At 41.4% G+C, this 21,794-nt stretch overlaps 1 protein-coding gene across 1 annotated transcript in view; it reads right to left on the reverse strand.

The window, feature by feature from the left end:
- Positions 1–21,794, reverse strand: part of TMC1 (transmembrane channel-like 1) — a 174,130-nt gene that overhangs the window by 63,784 nt on the left and 88,552 nt on the right. The window contains exon 10 of the mRNA XM_012641587.1: positions 1,842–1,984. Coding sequence (XP_012497041.1) covers positions 1,842–1,984 — 143 coding nt within the window. The remainder of the gene's footprint in view (positions 1–1,841; positions 1,985–21,794) is intronic.

Here is a 21,794-nt window from a genome sequence, read left to right on the forward strand (position 1 = left end):
CCCCAAAAGATAGAGAATTTCTCAATAACAACTTTATATTGATTGTGTGTTAAAGTGATAATAATCTGATATATTGGGTTAAATAAAATATATAATTAAAATTAATTATAGCTGTTTATTTTTTAATATGGCTACTAGAAATCTTTTAATTATATATGTGGCTTGTCTTGCACAATGATGTTCTAGATGCTTTAAGTTTGTCTACCGGTAAATTGTTTTACTAAATATACAAATCTATTAATGTGCAACTGCACAACCATATGTGACTTCCCTATTTTGGGGAGCTATCACGTGGCCTCAACTCCTCCCATGCTGGCTTTATTTGTTTTTTCGATAAGCCTATGAATTATAATCCCAATAAATTGGTTAACATTTGTTATACATTTTTCACGTGCCAGATGTGTTCTAAGTGATTTCTATGTATTTATTTATTTAGTCCTCACTCGCATGTGTTACATCTCTATGAGAGATGGAAAACAGGAGAAAAGAGCAGTTGAGCAATTTGTTGGTGGCTGTATAATTACATATATGGTGGAGCTGGAATTTGAACCTAGACACACGGCTTGAGAGCCCACTGGGGTACACAGCCTCTGCAGAGTCACTGAAAAAATCTGAGCAATTATATACACAAAAACATTCTTCCCCAGTGACCATGGAGCCTAAAGGACCAACACAGAGATGATACTTATGAGGCCTCAGTAATGTAAATGATATGACTGACTTACTCCAACCAAAATAATATAGTCAAAAGAATAGGAAATATCTTATTTTTTTGGAATGTGGTAGTACTTTATCCAATGGACATTTGCCTTATATTTGAGGTCTCTGCTTACACTTGGACAGTTTGATAAATATCTTGGATATGGGGTTTCCGATAAGATTTTTTTCAAATCCTGAAAGAGCTTAAAAACTAAATATGAGAGGTTTTTTTCTGGAGGAATCAGTGAGTCAGGTTTAGTCACAGACTGCTGCAGAGAGCTCCTACTCAGGGGGACTGTGCACTTTTTCCCTCTTAGCCTCTCAGGCAGAGGGCCTCCAACGGTGAGTAAAAAGGTTGATTCACCTGTGCACAGTTAAATAAAAGAATGAGGACCTTACCTGAGATGTTTTAACTCTTCTCCCAAACTAGTTCAAAAAATCAACTAAAGGGTGGATTTTTCATAGCCCCAAATAACTGTGCTAGGTTTTCTGCAATGCCTTTAAGTGGGGTATTATAAATATATTTCAGGCAGGGAGAGAAAATGAACTGCAGTATTATTGGTTGTCCACTGAAATTCTTCCCCATACTCTAATAAATCCTTTCCCAAGACAAACCGTGATTATACAGTTGAGTGTGATGGTCTCATTGGGAGCCATTCGTTTTTGCTGTCTTACACAGCTAAAATTTTTTGGATGAGTGATTATTCTGGTTTGTAAAAAAAAAAAAAATGAACAGACAACAACAGATTTTGCCTATTGTGGTGATTCTGCAAGTTGCAAACCTCTCTGCTTGCAAAAGAGGGGTCAGCAGCTGTTTCCCTGTCTTGTTGGCAACATTGATTCACACCTGAGAGTACAAAAAGGCATGTTTTAAAAATATGTTTAAACACAAAGTAGGCACGCAACCATCAGACTGACCCAGTGAGATGACCCAAAGGCCTGTGTTTGTATTCAACCCTTTTGTTTTGAGGATGTAACAGTCTAACATTAGTGTCAGTATTAAAACTGCATTTTCAGCTCTTACAGACTCTGCATCCTCTAGACATGAAATAACAACAAAATTATATCCAATTCTTAAATTTACGCCCCCCATTCAATTCCAGAAATCACGGCTTGCTTTCCAAAAGGCAAATGAAACTTACGCTCTGAGGACAACCAGAAAGCTGTATCCAATGCACATAATCCCCACCAGAAAATAGGAGAGCGGCAACCTGAAATTCATCCATCCGATCGTTCTTTTATTGTCGTAATAGCCATAAAAGAGGACGGAATATTGTGCCAAGCCCTAAAATCCAACAACAAAACCACTTAGCAGATGCTGTGAAGAGCAACTCAAAGGAAAACATCAACTCTTAAGAGGAATAACAAAATGACACGAATTTTCTAACTTGGGTCATAGTTCTGACATGAGCCCTGTTGTTTTGTTATGTAAAGTGAATGTGTCAGCTGCCCCATTGATTGGCAGTTTCAATGACTTCTAAATAGATAAAATTTTAAAGCAAATATAGGCTTGCTCAGCTGTGGAGCCATTATCATGAAATGCCCATTGATTTAAACATCAAAACATACTTCATGGTATCACTAGATTTACAATTTTAAGAGCTTGCTTAACATGGGGACGGGGGGAAATCTGAAATGTGCTTCCTCCAAGTGCTGTGGCAGGTTTCCATTTCCAGTCACCTGAGCCATAATTAGATCGTTCTTACACCGCAGAGGCTGTGTCTCGGCTCCCACTTAACAAAAGCGAGGAGCAGATGAGATGACATCGGAACCCATCTGCACAATCTTCTACTCATCGAGACCATTATGGCACTCCCCATAACAAGCACGTTTATTTGTGCTTTACGTTCTCTTTCTTAAAAATTAATCTGTGAGAGTTGGAATTACCCTCTCCCAAACCACCTGAACAGCTAACTCCTCTATACGCAGAACATTGGTACATTCTGATGCTGCTTCCTTTATAATATTCACCTTGTTCTCTTTCTCACATTCACTGTGTTTTTCACTCTCAGCATTGAAGCATAGTTTCCATATCACTACCGTATGTATCCATTCCGCGGTGCCTTTCTGACTTCTCTCTGGCAATAACTAAAAAATTACAATGTTTTGTGAAATGAGAAAATAATAACTTGCCAATGTGGGGCTTCCTCTTGAGATCAGGTGAGTCACCCTTGGATCTTAGAAAATCCAACTGGTTGCTTTAATATCATTTAAATCAACCCAGTGACTTTGAAGCCCATTGCTGAGGAAGGGAGAAGTGGGAGAGAGGGAGGCATGGAGGAGCAAGAGGAGAAAATGCCTGGGATACTAATTCCTAGAAGGAAAATTAAGAGAAGTAATTTGAAAAAATTACCTTAAAAAAAGATCCATGCCTACCTCAAATCAGAGGCCAATAGAGATCTGAAAAAACTCTTGCTTTCAAATTGCTGCAAATTTATTTTTTAACATTGTACTCTTTAAGAACTAGCAGGAAATAAAATCTCTAGAAAATCTCAGAGGATCTTATGAGCTAACTAGGAACAGGATGGGACGAGAGAGTCGTAAGTAGATACCAAAGTGCTGGGGTTCCCAGCACCACTCTAGCTTGTATCTGCATTTTTCAATTTCCAAAAAAATAAATCCAACCTGTGATGTTAATTTTATGTGGCAACTTGAGTGAGCTTTGGGGTGTCCAGATGAAACACAGTTTCTGAATATGTCTTCGAGGGTGTTTCTGGACCGGATTAGCATTTGAATAGATGGACTCAGTAAAGTAGATAGCCCTCCCCAATGTGGTTGTGCATCATTTTATCTACCCAGGAAAAAAGGAGGAAGAACAAGAGACAGAAGAAGGTATTTGCTCCCTTTTTCCCTGCCTCACTGCTTGGGCTGAGACATCTCATCTCATCTCCTTCTGCCCTCAGAGTGAGATTCACACCGTAGGCTCTTCTGGTTCTCAGGTCTCCAAACTCACACTTAATCACACCGTTGGCTCCAGTTTGCAGATGGCAGATCATGGGAATGCTCAGCCTCCATAGTTGTGTGCACTAGTTTCTCAAAATAAATCTCTTTTTACAGATATAATAAATCTATTAGTTATATTAACTTGTAAATTGTATATCAAGATTTATATGTATAATAAATCCAAATAAAGTATATGCAATAAATTTCTATACACACACACACATATATATATGCACACATATATCTTCTATTGGTTATGTTTCTCTGGAGAACCCTGACTAATATTCAACACAAAAGAATATTTGGGGCCAGGTGCGGTGACTCATGCCTGTAATCCTAGCTCTCTGGGAGGCCGAGGCGGGCGGATTGTTTGAGCTCAGGAGTTCGAAACCAGCCTGAGCAAGAGCGAGACCCCGTCTCTACCAAAAATAGAAAGAAATTAATTGGACAACTAAAAATATATAGAGAAAAAATGAGCCGGGCATGGTGGCACATGCCTGTAGTCCCAGCTACTCGGGAGGCTGAGGCAGGAGGATCGCTTGAGCCCAGGAGGCTGAGGTTGCTGTGAGCTAGGATGACACCACGGCACTCTAGCCCAGGCAACACAGTGAGACTCTGTCTCAAAAAAAAAAAGAATATTTGGGAGGCTGAAGCAAGAGAATCACTGAGCCCAGGAGTTCCAGACCAAAAGAACATTGGGGGCTAAATGACTAGTAGAAACCTCAACTAGAACAGGTAGGCTAGTCTCAAGTCCAAGATAAGAACCAAATAGAAGTGGATTGGCCAACTGCCCAAGACTCAGAAATCTTTATCGCAGGAGAATTCACTTTGGCAGGATTTCCCAGATCCCAGTTCCATGCCATCTTGTTTCATATTCATCTGGTTAAGGGCTCTGCTTCCTCTCACTTGTGTTAAGTCCAACCTCCTTCTACCCTGCCTTGAACCTCCATTCTAGTCCTTCTGTCCCAGGGTGAAACAACAGTACCTAACAGAGGGAATCACCTGAAAAAAATGGCAAAAATGTTTTCTGTCTCTTTAAAACATCCTCCACTCCTTTTGGAGAACGAGGACCTGTATCCCTGCCTCAAACCAGGGTTGAGAGGGGCAGGGGAGTGTCCTCTGTTCTTTGTGCTACAGGAGATGGCTCAGCAGAACTGTCTGGGCAGAGGTCCTGGCCAGAGGACACAGGATTGTCTTCAAAGGAGTTGGGACAATAAGAATCATCAACTGTAGTTGAACAATAATAGCCCAGAACTGAAAAGCCTCCCTTTAAAAGCTCTATATTTCTGCTCATGATTAGGACACAATGGCATTTTAGACAGGAATCTCCATCTTCCTCATTTGCTGGTAAATTAATAAACTTCTCTTCCCTTCTCCTCAAACCACTTGTCCTCATTCTTCTGAAGCAGCCTCAGGAACAACTGCTGAGCTTTTGATAACAGATTTTGGAATCCCTACTTGGGTCCATCAGCTCCTGGTGGAATGGCACTCCGCAACTGCTGGAGGAAGCAGGGAGCAGCCCTGAGACAAGCCATGAGTCTTCTCTGGTAGGAGACGCTTCTTTTCAAGGTGAGAGAGTACAGGATTGTTTTTGTTCTGAGGAATTCCCATCTCTTCCCCCCCACCGAAGTAGATGCAGCGCCCCCACCTGCACCACCCCCCCACCCCGCCGACCAACCTGAACTGAGTTGAGGGGAAGGAAATGGGTTGGGGATGTGTCCAGACACTTGGCCATTTGTTTCTTTGGTAAGTTGCGCAGCATGCACGCTGAGACCCTAATTCCACGCATCCGGGGAGGGTTTTGAACCCTCCAGCTCTGTGGCAGGACATTCGTTCAGAGGCTTATAGCGGGATATTTGTCTGGAAGTGCTGTTTGGGGGAGTAAGTCATGAGGTTGAATGGAGCTAGGGAATCTGGTTTGAATTCAGAACTCACATGCAATTCCCAGGGAACAGCGGGTGGGGGGGACTAGGCCACCATTTGGGGAGGGTTTTGAACCTTGCAGCCCTATGGCAGGACATTTGAGGTGCCAAGGCACCATTTGGGATGGCGTCTGTTCCCTTTACATTCCAATTTTTTTGATAGGCCTGGCATTTTACATTGAGAATTCTCTGTATTGTCTGTGTTTGTTATTTGTTAGTTTTGTTGCAACATAAGGAAGTTCCATCTAAAAGTCCCTTGGGAAAAATTTTGGCCCAGTGGTCAACTTATAGTTACAAACCTCTATGTAAGGAGAATCATGTTATAGTAATCCAGTGTACGTGCTGGAGTGTGAGAAGTGGCTGTTAAATGAAACCCTGAATTATTATAGTGTCTTACTACTGGAATTATTTTGTCCAAAGTTCAGGTAAATGGGGCAAGATCCCATATGTGTTGGGTTATTGGATATGAAATGTCCAATTTTCTTAAGTTTGATTTGAGGTCGGACATTTCATATTTAATGATCTAATGCCATGTTAAAGGCCTGGGATAAAGTTAATGGTACAAAACAGACCTCTACTGGTGGTGGGTGGGATACTCATGATACTTTGTTCTGTTGGTCCACAGCAGTTCTGGGTCTGCTGCTGGGCTGGGGCGGGCAATGGTGGGGGAAAAGCAACAAGTAGGACTGCAGCCCTGGGGGGACCAGTGATGAGGCAATGGGGAAGCAACAGTGCCTGCCAGCTCTGGGGAGGGGAGGGGGCTGTGATGCCTGCCCCAGTTGGGCTGATATGGGCCCCATCAGAGGCCCACAGACAGCCCAGGGCAAATGCTGCCCGCTGCCACCACTGCCATCTTGGCACCGTGAGGAAACAGGGAAGGGTGCAACTTGAACTCTTCAGTTCTATGCTCACTAATTATGACTCTGGAGTTTGAAATGGTCTCTCCTGGTAGGAAGCTTGATTTGGCCAGAGGGCATCCATAACCGGAGCAGGACAATTTATGTACAATCAGTGTGCCTTTTATAAAAAGAAAGGACGTTGAGAAAAAACATTGCCCAAAATTGCAAAGGACTCCAGGTAACAAGAAGCCCCTAGGAAAGAAAATGTTTTTTTTTTTTAAGTCCAGGACTCAGAGGATGAAAGGGGGTACACCATCTCCTGCCTCACTAGTAGCTATAATCCAATATTCTCCACAGGAGCCCTGGGCAAAATTGACAGTGGGGATTCAGTTGGTGCCAAGCCATGTGGACAGAAACAATCCGGGGGGCTCCTTCCCCTAGCTGCCACCCCGATCCTGGCACCAACCACATCCAGTGATCTGCGAGCCAGGCAGGGAATGGTGGGGGAAGGGCCAGGCAGTGGTGAGGCAGTCATAGGCAAGCTGAGGAACTTAAATGGTACTCAGTTGCATTTAAATGGCAGGATCCTGGGACTGGGGTGGCCTTGCAGTGCTACTAGACTGTGTTAGGGGTTTTAAAAGGGCTCTCCTGCCCTCTTTGATGGGAGCTTAGTGGGACTTGCAGAACCCGCAATTGGACAGATTTGCAAACAACAGGTTACTCATCTGGAGTTCCTAGGAATGACATCTGGATCCCAGACTTTGAACTGATGGTAAAGCCCTTGTATGGGTCCCTTAAGGGGATAGCTTTGACTGCCCCTGCTTTGGGTTTGCCTGACTCTTAAATAATGTGAAAAACAAGGAATGAGCCTTGGAGTCTTAGTACAGATGCTGAGAGACATCCCAGGCCAGCGGAATACTTCTCAAAGTCACTGAACAATATTGTGAGAGGATGGCCTCTTTGCCTCCAAGCAGTAACAGCTACTTGTGAGTCATTATTAAGGACTGTGTTTATTCTCAATTCTGCCACATTTTGCCAGCCAAAGATAATGAGCCTTTGCAGCATGACTGTTTAGAGGTTCTGGAGGCTGTCTATTCTAGCAGGATGGATCTGTCAGATTGGCTGATGTCAGAGCCACGTTGGGATCTTTTCACTGACAGGAGCAGCTTTATGGACAAGAAAGGGCTGGATATGTGGTGATCATAGCAGTGGCACTGTCACCTGGGACTTTGGCCCAGAAAGCTGGGCAGATTCCTAAAACCAGAACAGTTATCCAGAGAGAAAAATGTAAACATTTGTATGGACTCTCAATGATAGTGCATGCTCATGGTGCCATTTGGAAGAAAAGGGGTCTCTGGATGGCAGGAAATAAAGATATTAAACATGCCACTGAAGTAATACCCTGATACAGACTGTGGCTAAGCCCAAGTGGGTGGCCAGCATGGAAAAAAGAAATCAGGCCACAGGCAGAGCTGCTAAGGAGGCCACTGGAGGTGACCTGTTCCTCAGGGCCTTGCTAGACTTAGATCACCTTTAAAACTAAAAGCTGGGGCTCTGACATTTGGGACGACACAGCGAAATGGAGACAGAATTCTCATGGACTTGTTCTCCTACCCAAAACTTTGGTTCAGCCTCTTATAAGGCACTTACATGAATGCAAACATTAAGGATGGGATACCCTAATGGATTTGGGGTGATATCATTTGGGAGGACCTCATTTGCAATGGACTGTTTGTGTACTCAAAACAATCCAAAGACAGAGAGGTGACCTGCTACACAGTGTGGGGCCTACCCTTTCAATGATTGGCATTTTCACTCAGATGTCTAAACTTGTATTAGTTTAGGCTGGGTAAAAGCTTGTCATACCCAAATGAAGAAAACATCTGAAGTTCCAAGATGGGCTCCTACCAGGAGCTGCCGGCACGGGGCAGGGCCTTCACTGAGCTCCTGTGCACATATGTCAGCTCAGAGCAGGAATAAGCCTCAGAGGGCAATGGGATGATGGTCATCAGCAGTCCAGGGAAAGAGGCCAGGCAGATGGAGAATGGCATGCTGGTGGTGGACACCATGGACAGGCAGCTGCAGAGACAGCTCAACAGCTCAAGTTATCACCATGTTTGGCTTCTCTGTGGCAGTGCCCATTGGGGGAATCTTTGCTTCCTGCCATCTGCACCTGGATCTGCTGCACAATGTTCTGTGGTCACCCATGAACTTCTTCAAGTGGCCCCACAGTGGGAATCTGGTGAACCATTTCTCCAAAGCTGAATATGGTGGACTCAATGATCCCGCAGGTTGTCAAGATGTTCACACGCTCCGCCCCCTCCATACAGAGTGATAAGGGACCCTATTTGAATTGGAGGTAACCCAGCAAATAAGCAAAGCCCTACATCTAGAATGTAAATTGCATGCACCCTGAAATTGATGCAGGAAAGTGGGATAGGATATTGCCATTTGTCCTCTCTGGATAAGGATAGCCCTCAGAAGGTTAAACCCCTAAGAAATAGTTTAGGAGAGACCCTTCCTAGCACCCTGAGGTAAGTATGGTAATATAACTATGAGTAAAAAAAGCAGAGGAAAGCAATCAGGTGCTACCTACTATACATGAGTTTGCCAATTTCAGGTCGCCACCCTGGTTGGAAACAGAGAAGTGAAAGGGACCCTATGAAGTACCTCTAACAACTCACAACTCATTGAAATTGTCAGAAATGAAAACCTTGGATCCATAATACCAAAATAAAGAGGTTTCCCATGGAAAAAGAGGACCCAAGCTCCCAGTGGAGGGGCCGGCATTTAGTCGATCTAAAGTATCTATTTAAGGAAAAGGGAAAAATGAAAATGTTGATATTTTGCTAACCTTTCTTTAATTATGCGTTTTTTCCATAGGATGGGGAGACAACTCCTTAGTAAGGATTTCCCCAGGCTATTGTCTCTTCTGTTAATCTGTCTTGCAGCTGGCTTTGTCATCTTGAACCTGTTTGGTGCAAGTATTTCTGTATATGGAATTCTGAATTTGCAGAAGCCAGTCTCTCAGATCCCCTATAGGGTGCAACTAATAGCTCTATACTCAGAGGTCCCCTGTTTCTTTCTAACACAGCCCTGTACCAGACATAGTGTACAAAGCAACAGTCCACTTTGCCTTGTCAATCCTCACTGTTGCAGCTGTTGCTTGTGACCTTTCTTACCTGGTAATTATACTACCAAAACTTTGCAGTGGCATACATAAGTATAAACCCTCCATCTAAAACATTGCACCAATTGAGCAGGAAGTAGCTTGATGACTACATCGCCCCTCGTCCCATAGATATGGAAGGGTAAAATTGACAGTGGAGAATATATAACACAGAGAATGACCTGAAAAAATGGCAAAAAATGTTTTCTCTTGCTTTAAAACATCCCCCACTCCTTTTGAAGAACTAGGACCTGCATCCCTGCCTCAGGCCAGGGTCAGGAGGGTCAGAGGAGTGTCCTTTGTTCTTTGCCATGGCTCAGCAGAACTGTCAGGCAGAGGTCCTGGCTGGAGGACATGAGTTTGTCTTCAAAGGAGATGGGACAATAAGAATCATCCATTGTAGTTGAACAATAATAGCCCAGAACTGAAAAGCCTCCCTGTAAAAGCTCTATATTTCTGCATGTGATTAGGATGATGGCATTTTAGACAGGAGTCTCCATCCTCCTCATTTGCTGGCAAATTAATAAACTCCTCTTTCCTTCTCCTCAAACCACTTGTCCTCATTCTTCTGAAGGAGCCTCGGTGACAAGTGCCAAGCTTTTGGTAACAAGAAGAACCTGGTAAGTGTAGACACTTTAAACTCTTTGATTTAAAGGTTGTATCCTGAACTGTCTATTTTTTTTTCCCCATGGGACAATACATATCATTTTCCAAAGTCCCTGGTTTTTCCTTACCCCATTCCTTGCCACAGTGCTGACACTCAGTTATAATGGTTGCAGCAATATGTAATATCAGTGCATACATTTCGTTGAACATTTAGCACTTGTCGAAAACCTTATTTCATCTCACAGAATCCTCACGAGAACCCTATGAAGTTGCTACTTCTAGGGATGATCATTTCCCCCACTTTTGATGTTTCCTTCCATGTGAAAAAGACCCATAAATGTAACACTCCCCGCTGCCCTCCAGTGCCTCACTCTAGCCCCAGAGAGGAGAAACTAAATTGACAGTAGAGCATGGACAAAGAAATGCAGACCTCTCTTCCTCCTGTCAAGAAAGCACGTGCTCTGCTCTGCTCCTGCAAGGGGAGGTCTGTCCTGGCAGAAGGGTCTGGCTGTGAAGCCTGCTTGTCCATAAAGAGATGCTACATTCTCTAATGTCAGCTTGAACAATAATAAAGATGACATGTTGACCTCTACCTGACCTACCCTTTATTTTATTTCTGGTTAACTCACAACGTGGTTTGACATTTGAGAAAGTATTATTCACTGTGATCTCCCCAGTCACCACACACCCCAGAGATTCAATAGCTACTGTCCCTATGCCTATTTTACAGATGAAGAAACTGAGTCTTAGAGAGGTTATATAACTTGTCCAGGTTCACATAGCTAGTAAGTGACAGAGTCTGAACTTAAATGGGGTGTAATTCATACCCTTTATACTTAACCACTGTGCTATATACTTCTCCTGTGTTTTCTTCAACTCCCAAGTCTTGTGTCATGCTAGGGCCATACCTTCCCAGTAAAAGAAAGAAACCAGAACCCCTAGGAACCCAGCATGGACTCTGATCCATACCCCTGGATTGGTCCCTGATGGTGCCAGGTCCTCTTGGAAAGGACACCAGACATCCTTTTTGGAAAGATTCCAGAAGGCCTCATCTCCACATCCATAAATATTACAACATGATGTCTTTGTCTAATTCATAATGACAATATTGGGATTAAAAGATACCCCAAAAGTAACATGAAAGGAGAAAGTGGATATATAACAAGCATCTGGTGAGCTTGTTAGGTTAGTACAATAGCTACTGGGGCAGTTAGCTCATCTGGCATATGTACCATTCAACATATGTTCAATGGCTGGCACTTCATAAATATTAGATCACAACCAAAGCGGGGGAAGGGTTCTGTTTCGGGGGGTGGGGAGAATCCTGATTATTTCACAAATGTTTCTTCAGTTTGCCTATTTGCTACATATGTAATCAAGTGTAAATGAAAGGGGTGTTATTAAAGAGAACAGTTTTAAAAAGCTGTATCCAATCCATCTTAGTAGCATATTGAGAGGTGGCTTTAAATATGATTTGAAAAGCTTAGAAAGGGAACACCCCTCCTCTTTCACCCAGTGGGCATGCCACACTCCACACGTCTTTCTCCTTCCCTTGAAACTACAGCAGTAGACATCTGGAAGGGACTAAAATAGCAATGACTCCTAGCCTAGCCAAGGTTCTATTCAGTTTCCATGTCAGCGCATGCTGCTTTCCCTGTGGGAGCACTCTCCCACCCCAAAATCTGTGACAGAGAAACCACAGCCAGAGCCAAGTTTCCAATGAGCACAGAAAATTCCTTTCCAACTGTGGGGTTCCATGCTTGCATATCATCTACTAAGACTGTAACTTCTGTTCAAATGTTGCAGGGGGTCTAGTGCATAGTTGCTGATACATTTCCACAAGAAAGAGAATGTTTTGGTTATATGGTCACTAGGAATCAATTCATGCATTTATTTACCTAACTTACATTTACTGAGAACTTATAATTTGCCAAGTATTCTACAAAGATGCATTAGGAGACTGGATTACAGAAGACCCCAAAAGAGTTCTGCATGCAAAATATCCCTTTCATAAGTATTTTTCACCTGAAATTGTTAGAACTTCATCCTTTGTATGTTTCCCATAATTAGAAATAAATATTCACTGTGAAAGACAATAGGCTATCCCTAGGATGGTGAATGAGCTCCATCATCCTTAGCAACTTTTTTTTTTAAATTTGTTGTAACTGTCAGACAATTATTTTTTAAAAATTGTGAAATCAAAACTAGTGGAAAAGGAAGATGTAATTTATGAAGCATGTCTTCTGAGGGTATGTGAAGGGGAGGAAGTAACACAGGAGTCGTGTTGGGATATGGTTTACTTTTCTCTGAGCTATTATTGGTCATTTATACCTTAGTATTAAGGAAGGTTTCAAGTGTGGATGAAAGATGGGGAATCTCCCTTAACACAGAATAGAGTGGGACACAGGAAGGAAACAAGGAGTGAAAAGACTAATGACAGCCCAAACAAGCTTCAGCTCACTTCACAAGAACAGCAGCCAACCCGGCTCTTACAGGCAACACACTGAGACCAGCCCGTGGCCATTCTTCTTCTCTCCAACCAGACCCACTGGGCCTCTGCCTAATGCTTTGCTCACCTCTCAGTCTCCTTTCCTTTTGCTCCAACCTAGATTCAGAGACACGAAACTGATTCTATATGTTCTTAACAGGGAGTGTGTAGATTACAAAGAGGAGGCTGGGCTGAGCCTTAGCATATCGTTCCATTTTCAGTAGAGGGAGTAAAGCTATGTCAGGGCTATAAACAGTGACTTCTGCCCTTCAAAGAGCTGTGAAGGAGACAGTTTCTTTTGTGCCCATCCATGTATTGCTGCCCACGTCCTCCTGCCTCCTTTTAGACAGGGGACATCGCTGCTGCCCACTTTTTCCTTTTTGACTGTGGATACAAGCTCTTTCTTCTTGTTTCCTTGTCCCTCAACAAACAAGAATTTTCATAAGCTAAGTACCCTGAGTAGGAATTTAAAGAAAAGAACATTTGTTAAATACCTACCATGCGTCAGGGATTGTGCTAATACTTTATATACATAGTCTCATTTATTTGTTATACTAGCCTGGTGGGTAGGTGTTAATACTACTATTGTACACAGATGACAATTAAAGTTTCAGGGTGGCTGTCTAATAGTTCACAGCCAGTATGTGGCAGGATTCAAACCCATGTCTATCTGAATCCCATGACTGAGTTATTTTCATCATGCTGTGCTACATGTTTTTTTTAATTTCAGCATATTATGGGGGTACAGATGTTTAGGTTACGTATGTTACCCTTGCCCTCCCTCCCCCCTAAGTTGTGCTACATTTTTAATGCTGCTGGCTTCTGTAAAAAGTAACTTTATTTGCCTTTGTGTCATGGCCCAGCCCTGACACTAATGGTGGGAATTCTAGATCCCACGCCCAATGTCATTACACATCTCACTCCACTTGGATGTTCCCTAGGAAGCATGAACATAGCACATTCAAAAAAGTTCCCCAAACCTGCTTCTTCCTTCCATCTCAGGGAATGGCACCACCAGCTTCCCCCAGTCACCCCAACTAGAAACCTGGATATTTTCATTGTCTTCCCATTTTCACCATAGCCCACATCCAGTCACGTGCTGAGTGCTATAGCTTCTGCCTCGCTAACATATGCGACACTGAGACCTTGGAATACTCTCTGCTTAGAATGCTACTCCCAATTGCTCTCCTGATTCCAGAGTCTAATCTATTCCTACTGCTTAAAACTAATTCAAGAAACTGGATCTGTATCTCTCACCATATACAAAAATGAACTCAAGATGGATTAAAGACTTAAATGTAAAACATAAAACAATAAAAATCTTAGAAGAAAACCTAGGAAAAACCCTTCTGGACATTGGCCTAGGAAAGGAATTTATGACTAGGACCCCAAAACAAATGCAACAAAAACAAAAATGGACAGATGAGACTTGATTAAAATGAAATGTTTCTTCACAGTGAAAGAAATAATCAAAAGGGTAAATGCATAACCTACAGAATGGGAGAAAATGTTCACAAACTATGTGTCTGACAAAGGACTAATACTCAGAATCTATAAGGAACTCAAACAGCTCAGCTAGAAAAAAACAAACCCCATTAAAAAGTGGGCAAAAGACATGAAAAGACATTTTTCAAAGGAAGATATACAAATGGGCAACAAGCATATGAAAAAATGCTCAACATCACTAATTATCAAAGAAACGCAAATTAAAACCACAATGAAATACCCTCTTAGTCTACTTAGAATGGGAATTATTAAAAAGTCAAAAAACAGTAGATGTTGGTGTGGATGTGGTGACAAGGGAACACTTCTACACGGTTGGTGACAATGTAAATTAGTACAATCTCTATGGAGACCAGTATAGAGAATTCTCAAAGAACTAGAAGTAGATCTACCATTCGATTCTGCAATCCCACTACTGGGTCTCTACCCAGAGGAAAAGAAATCATTATACCAAAAAGATACCTGCACTCATGTGTTTATCACAGTACAATTCACAGTTGCAAATACGTGGAATCAACCTAAGTGCCCATCGACTGATGAATAGATAAAGAAAATGGAGTGTATAGACACACACACACACCATGGAGTACAACTCACCTATAAGAAAGAATGAAATAATGTCTTTTGCAGCAACTTAGATAGAACTGGAGGCCATTATCCTAAGTGAAGTAACTCAGGAATACAAAAATAAATGCTGTGTGTTCTCACTTATAAGTGGGAGCTAAACTATGGCTATACAAGGGCATGCAGAGTGGTAAAATGGACATTAGAGATTCACAAAGGGGGAGGGTAGGAAGGGATGAGAGATGAAAAATTACCTATGGGGTACAATGTACACTACTTGGGGGATGGGTACACCAAAAGCCCAGACTCCTTTGCTATACTATATATATGTGTGTGTGTGTGTGTGTGTGTGTGTGTGTGTGTGTGTGTGTGTGTGTGTCTGTGAGTGTGTGTGTGTAATGGAATTCAATGTGTACCCCCTAAATACATTAAAATAAAATTTTTAAAAAACTAGTTCAAGATATCTCTCTAAAGACTTTACTGACCTCTCAACCAGAGCCGGTTGTTATGGGGAAAATGAATGCTAATTCCTTTCTCTTGGTATTTCCTTCTGGGGCACAGAGCCCCACTAGGGTGATACTCCTCAGCCCTCCTCTGTCCCTTTACTCCACTCCAGGGGAGGTGTAGTGACTTCTCTGCTTGGTAAATCCGGAATTAATTAACTGGGCTGGACCAGCTCAAACATAATTTTCTTCCTCTAGGAAACAAGCTGTCCCCAGGGAAAACTGGCCTAGTTTGGGGTTTCATATTAGCAAGACCATTTGGCTAAGGGTCCCAGATTGGTCCCCCAATTTGGCTTCTATTACAGTAATGAATGTGGAAATTTTGCCCATCTGCTTCTCCTTTTCAAACAAATTATTCAGAACTCATAGGGGAAATAGTTACTGTTTACTGGGTTCTGTCAGGGAGTCAGGTAAACTGAATTCCAGTAAACCCAAACATGGAACCCTCCCTCCGTTATGCCTCCATGTGCCTAAGACATATATCCACTAAATATTAGCTTGAGATTGTCACTTTGTTTGGCGATTGTTTGCACATCCAATTAGATCAGAAGGTCCCTACAGGCAGGGAATATATATTAGCTGTCTTTGTATTCTCAGCATCTGAGATTCAATTTATGTTCGTGGAATGATTGAATGAATGAACAAAGAAATTGCTTCTGGTGATCATTAGCAAACCTTGGTTAGATTAAGCTCCTTCAGATTGTCACATAAACTTACTTTTCTATTCTGCTTTCTACTATCCTTTTTAATAAAATAGAGTAAATCATTCAAGACAGTAACATGATGATAATAATCTTATGTTGAGATTTAATGAATCAAAATAACACAGAAGTGTTTGAGAGACACTAAAGCTCGAAAAACTCTAATTTTTTCTACCATCTAATTGCCTAAAATTCTTAGAAAATGAGACAGACTTAGTGCTATAAAATGAGCTGCTGTGTATGAATTTTTTTCCACATAGAAAAAAATAGTCTTCTTTCATTTCACAAGGTGAAGATTAAAAGCACTATATTAAGGGATTTTGTTGGCCAGTTGACTTCTGAACTTATAAATCTGCCTCTGGTTCTTTAAAGTCATGCAGAGAGAAGCTTTGTGAATTCATACATGAAATGAGATGTGTGTGGTCATCTGGATACACCCTGTGCTGGGAAATACCTTAACATTATCTATTTAAAAAGGAATTTTTCAACAAATAAAAATTTTAAAAATATAGAGATTATATTGCAACTACTTGGAAAAAAATGAATTGAGTTCAGGAATTTTCAATCCCATATGAGCAGCAGATATTTTGTTCCAAATATTTAAGATTCATGAATGTAATTAATTCCAAGTACAACTTACAAACAAATGATGTCTATTGGAGACTTATGATGCTAGCACGTAGGACAGAGTTTTTACTGAATTGCTTTCAAATATTCGTAGATTTAAGTAGTCGATTGGTCATAGCAGATGTATTACATTCATGATTTGATGCTATGTGTATCAATTATAGACTAAAATTTAATAAATTATAAAGTTCTAATCCAACTCAATGGCTCAGCCTTTAATTTATTAATTTGGCAGCCAATATTTAGATACAGCAAATTTCTCCCAGGTAAATTCAGCTCTTCTGAGCAATCGTAGTCTCTAACCTCGCCATGGTGATAGATTCCTCCTTGGTCTCCTGACATTCATCTTGCCCTTCCCCAATCTGTTGATCTTTTCAAAATCCAAATCTGATAATATCACTACCCACTCACCACCCACTTAAATTACTTTCAACTATTCTGAGAAAAAAGTAATTATCATGGTCTAGATCTTGGAGGATCCCACATGGTTTGATTCCCTCCTGTATCTCCAACACCATGTGTGCCTGCTTTCCCTTCACACTCTGAGCTCTAGTTTCACTGGCCTTTACTCATTCCCTTGATAAGGCAGTCTCTCCTCCCCACAGGGTCTGTGCACTTGCTGTTCTCACTACCAAGAATAACTCTCCTTTCACTCAAACTGGGAGCTTGTACTTAACTCTACAGAACCGAATTCAAATGTTACTTTTGCAGAAAAAAATTTTGCTATTATCTGTCTCCTTCCCTTAAGCCTTAAACCATGTCAGGTCCCCTGCCATTAGTTTTATTAACATGATATAGCTTCCTTTCATAGCACTTGGCACATTTGCAATTGCATTTATTTTTGTAGTTGTTTGACAGCTTCAGTAGATTTTATGCTCCTGAGGGCAGAGACCTTGTGTTTTGCTCACCTTTACTTAATGTCTGGCATCTGGAAAATGCTCAATAAATGTTCACTACATTAATGAAAAGAAGACTTGTTTCTGTAATCATATCCAAAGAAAGAATACAGTTTTCAATTGTATGTATGGCATTAGTACCATATGCATCCCAAATAATTACAAAAAGAAAGTTCATCTTTGGTTTGGCCAGGGGAAGCCTGACGGAACGGATGAAAATGGAATTGTTGCTATAGCAAAGAAGGCACTGATAGGACTTCAAACTCTAAGAAATCAATTCCCAAGTTTAGGATACCAAGAAAGCTAAAAGTAGACCCAGGAATCTCTCTTATCACAATCTATGGTTGTGTCATAAAGACATCCAAGAGGAACAAATTAAGAAGTTTACAAAGCAAGAGAAAGAATCTAGGACCTAGAACAGAATACGTGATGCCTCTTCTTTTAATTAAACTTAAGGAGCTTATTGAACCAAAGGGAACTGCTCCAGACCTTGAGGAAGTGAAGCAAATGTAGCAACTAGAGATAGACAGCCAGTAGATACTGACAATCCTGGTGTCACATGCCTGAGCGACACTCTGCCCCTATCCGGCAAAGTTGTCAGAGGAATCTCATTACATATATAGGTGAGAGGATTCTCTGCCCTTCCAATCTTATGATTTCTGCTCCTAAAGGAAGAGACAGTCTCCAGGCTTGAAAACTAAAAAGCCTGGATTTGTCCCCAAGAAGCTTTATAGTCTGCCTTGGGGGTCAAGTCCCAAAAAGAATTATTTCTGATCTAGGAGTTCAGTCTCTACTGACTCAGTGCTGGGCTAGACACAGACAATGGCTGTGGCAAAGAGATCACGCTGGCTGTGTTGAAAATATGTTGAAACTAACAGCAACAGCAGCAGTTCTGATCTAGAGTGGAGGATCCCAGTCACATTTTCAGGGTCAACAGACCCTGCAGAAGCCATAGAGATGTGCCGCTCAGATCTCCTCCAGACAGGCTCCAGCAGCCACCCCTTTGGCTCCACCAGAGTGGATCATAATGTTTTCAAGTTGAGGTCACACACACCCTGAGCTGTACTTAGCATACCTGTGTAACCAAATACAATGGGAAATACTAGAGCTGGGTTATAGTGGACCAATATGGAACTTCTCCAATGGACATACTTTGTTTAGAGACTCACCATTAGCCTGGCCAAGACATTTTTTAGAACCGTGCTGTGATCTGAGCCTCTTCCTAAATCCCTCCCTCCCTCGCTCCTTTCACAGGTATCAGGCCTGCATGGCCATCCCAAGGCTCTCACCTTTATCCTGCACAGGCATCCCCCCCTCCAATATCTCCTGCACTTAATATTGTTTTGCTGTCTACTTCTCAGGAGGAAACCTGCGATGACTCACCCCTTTAAAAGGGCTCCCTGAAAATAAAGATTCATTTGAACTACTGAAATACTCGTAAAAGAAAAGATGTGTTATTCCATGTGTGAATCACAAAAATATCTTCCCTACACGTGGCCTGTGCAATAAGAGATGAAGGAATTTAAGAGAACCGAGGTATGTTCCAGAGGAGGCACCCTTATTTTGGGAGATTATTACTTAAAGGATCTGTCAATTTTGATTAAATAAACAACTAAACTCCTGTTTAATAATATTCAGAATGTCTCTGACCTGTCTCCTTTGAATATAGACTTCCAGGATACAGATGAGAAGTGGGCAGGGCAGAAGGAATAGTCTGGGGTGATATGCTCCATTTCGAAGAGTTGTTATAACAATAAATTTAATATATACGTCACTTAAGACATAAGTGTTAACTCTCCCCTCCTGTCCCAACCTCCTACATCTACCAAGACCAGCAGAAAAGGGGGGACAAAGTAGACTCACCATTTATCAGTCAGCAGTGTACAAAATGCCCTCAAGCTGGAAAGCTGAACGCATTTCTCTTTATTCACAACTCAAATCTTTCCCCATATGATCTCACCATCTGATATCAGCTGAAGCTCCTTCCGAATTTCACCTTAGTTCCCTCTTTCTTCTTACGAGAATATCACAGCTGTACAATTTCTTACTGTTCATCATTCCTACGTCACCCTTGTGCCTCCAAGTACCTTGCTAATGGAGACATCCTCTTCTCACTGTCTTAAAGTCATTCTTCTAATTCTACTAATTCACATGATACCATTCCTGCCAATTTGATTCATAGCATACATAATAGATAATCTCCCTATTTCTTACTATTTTAATAAAATAGATTTCTCTCCTAATCATTAAGACCCATCACTAGGCACTCAATAAAAGTATCAAAAATATGGTGTTTTGTAAATAGCAAATTGTGACTTTGAGAAGCCATACAAGTAGTAGACCTTGCACATTTCAGGTGGTACTTTTCTACCATTTATTATAAAGAATTTGGATGAGTTGTGATACATGCTTATAAGTGACAGATTACTGAGCTTTCATGGGGATGGAGAGGACATTCCAAATTTCCCAAATGAAGCTCAGGAGATTAGTAGCTCCTCACAACCTCCCCCATCTTCACCCCACCAGTTTTCTGACGGTTCCCCTCCAATAGGCTCCTCTACTGTAAGAGGTCATGCTTGCATCTATTTTACAGTGTTCCATAAATACAGACGTTTAATCTGTTTCTGCTTCTCTTCACCAGCCTCTATACGGGATGTTTAGCTAAGCTGACACATTAACCTCCTTAGAGGAAACAAATCAACCCATGGCCCAATTAGACTGCTCAGCTATCACAGTCATCTCTGCCCTTTGCCTGAAGCATGTCTTCTCCTACTGGCATTTCTGGGCTCTTTGGAAGTCAGAATTGTGATTTTTCATGGAATTTAAAGACATTTCATCAACACTTCCTCTGTGGTACCATGATAGATGGAATTCTAGGCTGTCTACTTACATCATCTCATAATACAGAGTGGGCACCTCTATGAGGTCATTGTTCAGAGGATCAAGTAAAGAACTCAGCCAATATATACAATTTTTATTTGTCTATTTCAAAAAATAATTATTAATAAAAAAACCAAAAACAGAACATTGCTGACCAACCAAAGCAAAAAAATAATTTTCAAAGTATTCTTTTCCTTTATAAATATTTTAATAAATCATAAATCATATATAAATGATTTTAAAAATTCAGATAAGAAGAAACATGGAAATTGTCATTTTATCTGAGAAGCTGATTTAGGAATTACGAGTTTATTATGAAAGATGAAAATGGTACCCAATTCCTTCAACTCCTTCTCCCCTTGGGAAGTAGATACAGCATTAAACAGGGTCAGTCAATGTTTCAGGAATAGTGATAATGCTGCTGGAAATCACAGCAGGAAAATCACTGACAGACTACAGGACATGGAGAGAACACTAAATTAGGAGCCTCTTGTTAGCCACACGACCTGAACATGCTTCTGCAACTCAAAATTTCCCTGACTTTACAATGTGGGGTGTGGGATGGAAGGTGTCTAAGGGCACTTTTATTGCTAAAAATGTTTTATTTTTGTGAATTCTCAATTTCAAATTGTAGTCAACTCACGGGCTCCTGGCAGCCTATGTAGAAGCAGCTTGTTCTAGGCTTCAGAGTCAGACAGAGATGTCAGACAGACTGGATGAGAATCCCAGACACACCATTTATCATCCATGGAACTTGGGAGAAATTATCAAATCCCACCAACTTCAGTCTCCCCATCTGTAAATTAGGGATGGTGAAGACCACCTTACTAGACTAGAGTGAGGATTAGATTATAATATCAATAGAATAATATGACAGTTATTAACCTGCTTCAGCTTTGTGATGCTGGAAATGAGACTTGGAGAATTCCTTTTCTCCTTTGAAAATGACTCCCTGTAAGTTCTTCCAATAGGAGGCACTAGAAGCAGAAGTGAGAGAAGGGATTTGCTCTTTCCTGAGAGCATGGTTCCAACAATGCCTCTTCACTCTGACAACAGTATTTGATTCCATTTCCAGCCTAGGAGAGCACACTCCAAACCAGCCTCATCACACACCTTGGTTAGAGGTCTGGGGCCCTGCAGGGCCCTTCCTCCAAGCCCCTAGATCCTAACAACCTCAACCTCCTCTTTTTGTTCTCCCAGCCATAGGAGTGAAACTGCATTCTGCCTTGTTACTGTTTCTATGTTACCTCAGTGTCCCCTTTTGTTTTTATACTCCCCCAATGCCTGTTTAACAAATTTCTTATATTAACTTCTCCCTGTTGAGGTATCTGTTATTTCCCTTTTCCTGATGGAAACTGAACAGAAAATGAATAGAATTATATTCATAACCAAATGAAATATGAGAGCACCAAGAATAGTGCCTGCCCATGTAGGTCCTTAATTAACATTGATTT

Source organism: Propithecus coquereli, unplaced genomic scaffold, assembly GCF_000956105.1.
Source record: "Propithecus coquereli isolate 6110/MARCELLA unplaced genomic scaffold, Pcoq_1.0 Scaffold166, whole genome shotgun sequence".
Classification (NCBI taxonomy): Eukaryota; Metazoa; Chordata; class Mammalia; order Primates; family Indriidae; genus Propithecus; species Propithecus coquereli.